This window comes from Sycon ciliatum, chromosome 9 (genome assembly GCF_964019385.1).
Source record: "Sycon ciliatum chromosome 9, ocSycCili1.1, whole genome shotgun sequence".
NCBI classification, from domain to species: Eukaryota; Metazoa; Porifera; class Calcarea; order Leucosolenida; family Sycettidae; genus Sycon; species Sycon ciliatum.
In genome coordinates, this window is record NC_088651.1 from 2909356 (window position 1) to 2919781 (window position 10426).

General features: G+C 45.0%; 1 protein-coding gene across 1 annotated transcript; it reads right to left on the bottom strand.

The window, feature by feature from the left end:
* Positions 1-203: 203 nt before the first annotated feature.
* LOC135825264 (uncharacterized) lies at positions 204-9883 on the bottom strand. The gene is made up of 10 exons (XM_065338002.1): positions 9797-9883; positions 9353-9386; positions 8755-8842; positions 7527-7700; positions 6943-7020; positions 6460-6609; positions 5276-5446; positions 3643-3708; positions 1653-1732; positions 204-405 (listed from the first exon to the last, which is right to left on the bottom strand). Exons 2-10 carry the CDS (start codon positions 9383-9385, stop codon positions 250-252), a joined length of 996 nt encoding a protein of 331 aa, XP_065194074.1. The 5' UTR covers position 9386; positions 9797-9883; the 3' UTR covers positions 204-249.
* Positions 9884-10426: the final 543 nt, after the last annotated feature.

A 10426-nucleotide genomic window follows, 5' to 3' on the forward strand; every position in this document is an offset into this window, starting at 1 on the left:
AATGTATACACAACCCTGACAATTGACCCACACATGCACGCACAAACTGATGGACAAAAACTGCCCCCTCCCCCCCCCCCCCACACGCACAAGCACTCATGGCAGGACTTCACAGCCCGTTATGCCAGGAATATGTGGAGCACGAGTTCTCGCTCGATCGGTGCCATGATGTACTTCTTTTGAAGTAATTTCGTTAAAAATGATTTAATAATCCACCGTAAGTGTTTATTTCACGAACATGATGGCAGCCTAACCCGTTATGTCTTCAACTATTGGATTCCAATATCGTACTTGGTCCAGAAGGGCACTGTAGTCCCTATTTTGTATATTGAGGTAGACGATGGCGCTGACATTGTCCTGTGTATGGAGATGGTTGACAGCGTAATTCACCAGTTGAGTTGCAAGCTGTGGGAAAAGAAACACACAATCTCATGGTAAGACTATTAGTCCACGAAAACAGGAATGGATACCTCTTTCAGGAGCAAACACAATACAATTGAATTCATGCCATCATGAAGGATTAGCACCCAACACAAAAAGGAAGGAAGCATTTGTACGAGAAAGCAATTATAAAAGTAGATGCGGTATCAAGTTTGGCCTCATTTTCTCTGTGCTGCGCTGATTAGTTAACAAAGGACGAACCAGTTCTGTCCGCAGATCGAGTATTTTGCTCCTGCTCTTGTAGCAATTGTGGGGCAGTGCCTGTGCTGTTTGTGTTACGCAGAGCTCGATGACTTGTCAGTTTGACCACTCTGGCATGGTACGTTGGGGCCTGGTTTAAATCTGGCTTTGGAAAATTTATTTTTCATCGCTATCAGGCTCGGCCTCATTTTGAAGTCCGAGTATGAAGCAAGTACAAGTACCGTATTCGTGCGATTATAGTCATTTCTTGAACAGTGCCCTCTCTCGAATAGTGATCTTGTCTCTGAGAGCCAATGAAAAAACAATGCCTTCTCTCGAATAGCGATCCTGTCTCTGAAAGCCAATGACAAAAGAAAGTTCTATTTTATTTGAAGCAATAGTTTCCCCTCCCCCGGTTTTGTAACCAAGCGCAAGTGCAAGTTCGGTGTTTTTTTGGTAATGTCCCTGTCCACTATGGTTTCAGTATCAAAATTGCCGTCCTTTTTGTCATTGCTGCCGAGTCGTGATAGCTTACGGTGAACTTTAGGCAAGAGCCAAAGGAGCCGACATGTTCAGGAAGAGCACAAAGGAGTCGGAAAGTTTGTTGCTAGACACCAGAGTACATGAATCCTGGCACGATCACAGGCATGCACCTAATGATATGCGGGCAGATATTGCGTTATCCAAAGAAATACTGCTGATATTGCTTTGTTTAGTGGACCGAAAAGGGAAAATGTTGGAAGGACACCAGGACTCAATCCAGCGACCTTCGCTTAATGCCATCTCTTCCGGACCACTAAGGTACGATAATTTCAATATCCAACCAAAGACCGTTTCCACATTTCCTTCAAAATTTGAAACTCGCGCTTACTATGATTTTACACGGGCTGGTGGGTGCTCTCGCTGGACCAGCACAATTCACGACCGAACTAGTTTGCAGAGAGCTCCTATGAATCAAATTACCTTAGGGGATGGGAAAGGAAACTAATTCTTGCTATGTGAAATGAGTGTACATTCTAGTTGTCACTTACTTCCTCTGGCGGGCATCCGATCCTCATCCTGTTTCGGACAAACTTCACTGCCTCTTCATTGGTGAATACGTCCCAAAGGCCTGTAATGAGAGATAGCAATGTCCCAACATGTATATGGAACACGAGGCGGAATAGGATTTGATTATGGTATGGTTGAAGCCTAATAGAACGAAGTGAACCTTTAAATGGATTATAATATTTTGAGTGTATTATGCTCCTTTGGATCATCGGCTTGGTTGAGCACCGATTAGCTTTAGCATCAATGTTATCGTTTTCTTACTGAGGTATAATGAGCCCATGAATGGGATCATTTCCACATCCACCCATGGTTTTGGTTTTGGTATTCCAGTGACTGTTGGCCGTTTGGAGGCCTAATAGCCTATTGAGTCATCATTCCAACATTCATGTCTTGTTGCTGGTTTGTGAGGTTGGCCAGAGAGCGCGATGGTGGAGGTGGAATTGCTTCATTTCTAATATTCCTCTTGCCTCTCCGTGGATAGCCACGTGACCACTTTTGGTAGTCAGCAAGTACCACTGTGTGTGTGTGTGTGTGTGCGTGTGTGTGCGTGCGTGCATACTCACGGACATGGATTTGCAATGCGTGTGCCATGTGTGTACCACTCGGCAGGTGTGTGTGTGTGTGCGTGCGCGCACACATATGTATGCGTGTACGAGTGAGCCAGTTGTTGTCTGATGTGCGTAATTACATGCCTAATCACCTTGATCAACCACACTATCTACAACCAGTTTCAGGAGATGCAGCAGTAGTAGTGGAGCGGTCAGGCGTTTGCAAGTACCATGCGACCATGCTTTCACATCACCATGCTATCATGCGACCATGCTATCACATCACCGTGCTATCACTTGACCAGGCTATCACGTCACCATGCTATCACGTGACCATTATATCACGTGACCATTCTATCACGTGACCATGCTATCATGTGACCACGGTAAAGCGTGAGCATGCCATCATGTTGCCATGCAATCGTATGACCATGATATCACGCGGCCAGCTAAGATTAAGAGTGCAGATAGCAAATGCCTAGTGGACGTTCACATGTACTTACTACCACATACTACCACATGATACCACATGATACCACATGATACCACATGGTGACTGCGGTGTGTTCGTCTGTGTGACTTGATGTGAAACCAATATGAGCCGTCAGATGCGAAAACAGACCTTATGGGAAAAAAATCATATTTGTGTTAGTGATACTATCTGAAAGCCAGGAGCATCAGGAGTCGTATGCAGAAAACTAGAGTTAATTTGGATCAAGGGAAGTAAAGTTATAGCCTCTACAATAGGAGACCGTTTCAAATTGCATCTCAATTTTGGGTGCAATACCAACAATTGTTTCACCTACTTTGTAGAATATTTCCTGTTTCCTTTGACCGATTTCCACAAACTTGGGCTTTCTGGAAAGCTCTGGCGACGAGCAACCCGTTCGGCCCAAATCCGATAGCAAATAAAGCACAGCACCAGCGCAACAAGCTGCAGACATCGCTTCAGCGCTGGACTTGCGCCATCACACGAAAATCGCTCGCCATTTCCATCTCCATTATCCCAGGACGCCCAATTTTTTTCGTGAAGATGCACTGAGAGCTTCCAAGACGTCTGAGCCTGTTGCCGAGATCGGAGGTCGCTTGAAAAGGGGGAAACCCCTGGTCTGGATCGTTTGATTTGCACGTAGAAATGCAAAGTGCCGTGACATATCTTGCAGGCTTCGCAGCTGGGGAACGCAGCATCGTGCCGCGATCGCGCTTGCTGCATTGGATTCCTTGATTTACATACTTGGATTGTCCCGAAAGACCGATATTTGACTGAAATACGAAGGTTTGTAGCTTGGTTGTCCAGGCGCACCAGTGCGTAAACTCGCCAACTTTCAAGTGCATTTTTCTGGACTGTGCAGTGTTTCCCATAAGGTCGGTTTTCGTATCTGACGGCTCATATGAAATAAAGGACATAGTGTTTCTTCCTTACCGTCACTTGCAAGAATGACGAATTCCAACTGTGTGGTTATTGCCAGTTTCATCATTTCTGGGGTGGCTGCAACAAGAAAACCAAATTGAAGAAACTCGTTGATCAGCTTTATATCATGTACACTCTTTGTTTTGTACAAACACCATAATTTTTAAATGTAATTCTTCGAGCAAGGTACCCTTTGATCTCGCGCACACACACACACACACACACACACACACACACACACACACACACACACACACACATGCACAAGACACATGCACATGCACAAATCTAGTCACCTGTTCATTGACACAGACACAGACATACATACAAGCAGAAGCACATGTGCAAGCACACGCACACACACTCGCATACATACACACAGACATACACACATTCAGACAGGTACAGACAGACACGCACACACACATACACATAAACACACAAATGTGGATAATGTAGCTATGTTTCGAACTCATCGGCTAAGTTGCTGATAAGTGCCCTGGATAAACAACAACGCAAACTTCAGGCTCTTTCCAATCAATTTCAATTTTGTAATTTTCATTCTCCTTTCTTAGCTTAGTTTTCACCTGAAGAGAAGGCGGTGAATGGTCTCGTGGAAATGGAAAAAAATTGTTGATTATAATTGATTTGAGGGAACGATGGATACAGATTTGAAGTACAAAATTGGCTACCACTTTGGGCGCGTTTGGTGGGGGAGACCTAGAACAGGATTCACCAGAACAGCGCGTTTGGTTGGGCCTGCAATTGTTCTGGGTCGGCCAGAACACGTTCTGCTTGCTCCAGCCTTGAGGCCGGAGCAGATTGAGCAGTTTCACTATTTCACAGTGAAATCTGGCGGGAACATCGGTTTTGTGCATACGCTTTAGGGTTGCGCACGCTGTACAAAATGACCAGGGTGACCCATACACGTTTTGAAGAATGCACCAAGTTTGGGACACTTTTCACAAAAATGTGCTCTGTTTCTGGAGTACCGTTTACTTGGCACGAGGCTGCTCCATGTGCACTAGCTGTTCGATCTTGTTCTAGATCATACCAACCAAACGCACCGTAGGACTCGAGCCTCGTGCGAACCGTGATTTTTGTGAGGACTCGAACCAAGGACCTTCGCTTGAGACAAGTTGATTGGATTGGCAAGAGCTTGGAGCTTGTGTTGGTAAGAATTATCAGTTTGAGAAGCATCTGATTCTACGAATCGCAATGAAAAGTACAAAATTACGAAGTCATTATGAACACACATATGCATGTACACACGTAGTATACACACATCAGCAAAAGAACGGTTTAGTACGTTCTCGCGTGATGGTACCATGGTCTTCAGTCAGGTTCCATCACTGAATGGCAAAGCAAAGATGATCAAGGTATCAAACAAGTGCGAGTGAGAAAGATGTCGACTTTTCATAAGTATCCGACGGGTACATTTGGGCACCGTGTAAGAATTCGGTCTGTTAGGAATGCCCAAGTAAAATAATACAATACAAATACAATAATGAAAAACCTTACACACTCCATCTTCAAATCACGTGGTCTCTTTGCTGCAAATTACAATATCTCAATCAAATTGTCGGCCAGGAGCCATCATCAGGATATATTGACGAGTATAACAAATAAAACAATATGTTCTCACCTTGCGAAATCCAATTTTCTCTGGCACCCTTCTTGAACACGCCATCACCGAAGCCTCCCGATACATTCAGCAGCACTTTCTCCTCGTAGTCGACCAGGTACTTGACTCTACGATGTGAGTACTTTCTAGTGATAATCCTGCCGCCTTGGGAGAGGATACGCGCGTTCTCTTCTGCATGGACAAAATTGAACATAGAAAATGGCATTATCGTGGTGGTTATCACATCATTGCCCTGCCGTGGGCATTAGGTCATTGCTCTGCCGTGAGCAATACGTAATATTGGTAACTCCGTCTCGTCTACAGTTATCAATATGAGCTCCCAGTTCAAAAACAAAAAAAAGATAAAAATTATTGATGTCTATATTCATACAGGATATTGGCGGAAAAATGCACCAAATTGACAATGTTGTGCTTCTTCACAATATCACCATGCACTGGTTTGAGAAGTAATGTTACGGAAGGCCCGATCAGATTTTAAACTAACTTCGTATCTTCGTGTTCTATGTTTACCTCTGACTAAGTCTCTATATAAAAATTAGTGGTATGTTTCGAGCAGGAGCGACATTGTACTTAGAATGAGATTTGGAAATTTGTAGGAGCACTACTACGTAGAATGGAAATAATCAATGGTTTGACTTTATCCCCATATACACACAGACATAATATGTATGTGGACACGCATGCACACACAAAACACAGAAATGCATACATGAGACCACCTTTTCTTGTATTTCATGATCACTTTATCATTTGCCGATTTACTGTACTGAGCTGGCTTTGGATTCCCTTTTTGATGATGGATAATACTACGAAGTAGTACACAATTACTGAATACAGCGTGTGTTCGCATGCCATTACTTGTGTGTGTATTTGTGTGTGTGTGTGTGTGTGTGTGTGTGTGTGTGCGTGTTTGTATGTGTGTGTGTTTGTGTGTGTGTGCGTGTGTGTGTGTGTATGTGTGTGTGTGTGTGTGTGTGTGTGTGGCAGGCCCGGCGGATACGGTTCGGCTGGTCAGGCCATGGCATGACTAACGTATTGGCCATCAACTTGTGTTTACTGCTGACGAGGGCATGTGCTCATGGTGTTCCCAACATATCATACACAAAGTACGGGTGAGCTATGGCCAAACCAATCGAACATTGCACCCGCCGGTCCTGTATCTACGTCATGTATTCAACTCGTACCTGGATCGGATGGCTTCATGTCCTTGGACAGTGCAACAGCATAGCCGCCTATAGATGACACAGCTCGGCTGTCACCAGCATTGGCCACGTAAAGAAAGTTATCTCTGCGAGCTAGCCCTATAACTGTGCTTCCGGATCTCATCCATGCTTCTGCATTGCGGACAGAAGAGTGAAAGCAAGAACAGCGCAATGGACCGTGTTAAATTTTCATCGCACTAATACATATACAGCATTACAGCAGGTACTTGTAGCTTTCATTGCGCACAAAGCTCTTGATTCGACGACTTCCGCTGCTCACCCAGTGCTCAGCACAAAAACGTCTGCCGCCGACACAGCGTTCAATAAAAAAATGTTTGGGCCCGCGAAGTGCTCAATGCAAGGACTCCTGCTGCTCTTACAATACTCGGAATCGAAAACCACGATCGTCGTAAATTGGAAATATCATCACTGTTCTATAATCCTCCAGTGAACATAATCACCTACCGGGGTGTTCAAACTTGATGACGTCGTCTGTCCGGTGAAACACTTTAGGGAGGACAGTACACAGGTCAATGTCCAAAACTGTGCAGCACACAAAACGCAATAATATAACGTTGCTGAGATAAAACGAAAACATACACATTGTGTCGTCGAGTTCTCATCCACATTTTAGTTGATCAAGGGCGAACTCCCTCCCCTTCTCTCTCTCTCTCTCACTCTCACTCTCACTCTCACACTCTCACACTCTCTCTCTCTCTCACACACTCTCTCTCTCTGTCTCTCTCTCTCTGTCTCTCACACTCTCTCTCTCTGTCTCTCTCTCTCTCTCTGTCTCTCTCTCTCTCTGTCTCTCTCTCTCTCTGTCTCTCTCTCTCTCTGTCTCTCTGTCTCTCTGTCTCTCTGTCTCTCTGTCTCTCTGTCTATCTCTCTCTATCTCTCTCTATCTCTCTCTATCTCTCTCTATCTCTCTCTCTCTCTCTCTCTCTCTCTCTCTCCCTCTCTCTCCCTCTCTCTCCCTCTATCTCTGTCCCTCTGAAAGTAAATACAATTCTGTACAGTAGAATGTTAAACAGCAGACTATCACTTACACTGTAGATAGGTGTCCATAACATCCGGCAAATGTTTAACCGCAGCCTTGGAGACCGTTCCGCCGCCATGCCCATCACACACAGCAAAGAAGTCAACACAAAAGTGTTCTCCAGTGGTTGCATGCTGACACTCTGGTGATATGTCGTGTACGGCCAGAATTTCATCCTCCATGTCTACAAAAGCGGTTGACAGAAAAGAACAAAACCGTTAGGGTCAAGATTTCAATCAGACATGCAAGTGTGTTCGGAAGGGAAAAGTACGTTTTAGGATCCGAATACCAGGTCCCCCGGCATAACCAACCCTTGCAGCTCCTCAATCACGGAGCATCGGTCATGCTTTGCCGGTTCAGGAGTCCGACAGTCACGCGTGTGAAGAATGAACTACTGTTAGTTGACACTCGACACGGTTACAAAATGCTTTCTCAAATCTAAAATTCATGTGCCTGAGGTAAAACGGCAACTGGGAAATGTTTGAAGAAGAAAAGTGACTGTTACAAGCTGAACTCGAACCAGTGGCCCTCCATTCTGGGCAACGATGCTCCACCGCGAAGTTGTAGTGTAGTCACCCGAGCACGGACCGCTCATGATTCTCTTCTTACTTTGAAGCGCACGATTCCTGTGAATCCACTCAGGCCGCCGGGACGCAACCCTCGCTGCCACCCACACACCTCACGTACAAACTAGCATAATAATGATACCTGTATTGCTCACTCCATCCTGTTATATAGTTTTACAATTGCCTCGTCACGAAATTCCATTGATAAGGAGCCAAGAAAATGTTCTGAAGTACGGCGCTCGTTGATCGGGATAGGATATCGAACATTTCTTTCGGTATTGCATTGGTAAAATAATAATTATATATAAATGAAAACACTCAGAGCAGAATGGTTATAGTAACCATGGAGAAAATGAAGGCCCCAGACATGAAGTCACTTGTTCGAAATGTAGGTGCGTTTTCTTATCAGCCCCGATGTGTTGCTGCACTCCAACTGATTTCTTGTTTACTTTAGATACTGTGATTGGTTATCTTCAGGTCCGGAACTTCCACTGGCTGCGTTCGATTAGGCACTTGAATCGATTCATGAATCCGTTCGTATGCATTCAAGTCGTTCGATTTTCACGTCATGAGCACTGGAATCGATTCGGAATACATTCACCCTATTAACATGGGGCGATGTGAAGAGCAAATAAAGAAGAAGTATTCTACACGGATCTATGCAGTACTTACGTGGTCGTACTCCCTGATGTCTGCAAGTGGACGCAATGAAGTTCTGATCGCTTAGGCAGCCGGATTCTACAAATACCTCCTCAGTCTTCTGCAAGGGAAAAAGGGCCGAGGAAAGGAAAAAAACGCAGCCATCACTTGTAAGGCTTTCTGCTGCGAACACAGCATAATGCGCGTGCATGCGTGCTCAGAATTAGTGCACTACGCAAATTCAAGGTAGATTTTACTTGTCCAGACCGCGACCTGCATCACGGTATCTATCGGGGATGGGCTTACTAGAATAAACACTCTGCGAGGCTGGATAGATCAGCATGCCGTCTCACAGAATTTCCTGTTCTGTCTCCAGTCTTGATACTATGAAGTTGAATATACTGTAATAGGGTAGTTTGACCACCACTGCCACAGAAATAGCATGTTGAAGCGTATCCTCACACGCACGTCGCGGGGTACATTTTGGTGCTGTAGCCAGATTTCTTCCAACACAGGACATCAATAGTCTCTAGAAGAGTCTCTAGAAACAGGAAAGGCACTACTCCACACAAGAGCGCTCAACTGCTACAAGAGCAGGAGGGAAATACTAGTAGGTTCTGTATGTACTTACCCATCCAACGGCTCTGATGTTTCCCTGAGCCATTCTGCAATGCACATGGCAAAAAAAGATAGATAGAGAGATAGATAGAGAGAGAGAGATACAAAGAAAAATAAATTACGCAACAGCAACGAGCATGGCAAGCTATGAATGCAGGATCTTCGTACTATACCAGAGAATAGATTCACATTCACGTTTGACTCAAGGATGCGCAACAGAATGCTGTTTTTTTTTTAATTTCGGCCAGTCGGCTACTATCATTTCGTCTTGGGGGTCAATGCAGTTTCGATATGCTCATAGGCGGTGGCGCACATACTAGGATTGCCGTTCTAAAGGCCATGAGAGAATCTCGACTGTATGCAGGTTGGGCAGGTAGCTGTGTTCACCATGTGCAGTCAATGAATCCATGACTCGGCTAGGGAAGTGGCGGTAGATTCATTCCACACGATTATTTACCTTAGTCGTAGCGTTGTTCGAAAATATTACTGAAACTCTTGTCACTGTTCTCACGATGAAGGCGTTCCACAAAAGCCTGAACTGGCCTCAATGCGACTTTATGGCTCGCCCCTGAAGGCTTCAATTCTGATTGCCCTAACCACGTATGGTGATGGGTACGCAAAAGCGAACTTACCAACATGAGTACCGCCCCTGTCATACGAAAACATAAATGTACAGCTCACTTCGCCATACAGACAGGATATGTCCCGTAGTGTCGTATTAGCGGCATAGAAAACGCGAAGCTTGCAATTTGTAATTTATTCATTTCTGTATTCCCCAGAGCGTGAAAGGTCTGTTGCGGGGGGGGGGGGGGTGGGTGGGAGGGAGGGGGGGGGGGAGGGCAGGGGTCTCCATACCAGAATCAAACAAAAGCCCGGAAACTGATGTTACCCATCGCCACATGGAAGAAAATCCATACCAGAATCAAACAAAAGCGCGGCAACTGATGTTACCCATCGCCACATGGAAGAAAAACTGTGCTGTAATTATTCCGTATTATTGATTCCTCGAGGAAGGTGTAGCACCATGACTGTACGTGTCATTTGTGGCACTACCCTATCACATTACACTAGTTTATTTCGCTGTTCA

Bases quoted from the DNA above. Each gene is read 5' to 3' on its own strand.
- LOC135825264 (XM_065338002.1), bottom strand. From the start codon at position 9,385: ATGGCTCAGGGAAACATCAGAGCCGTTGGATGG. The intron at 7,701-8,754 runs GTAAGTACTGCA...CCGCTTTTGTAG, and splicing joins ACATCAGGGAGTACGACCAC to ACATGGAGGATGAAATTCTG. The intron at 7,021-7,526 runs GTAAGTGATAGT...TGTGCTGCACAG, and splicing joins TATGGACACCTATCTACAGT to TTTTGGACATTGACCTGTGT.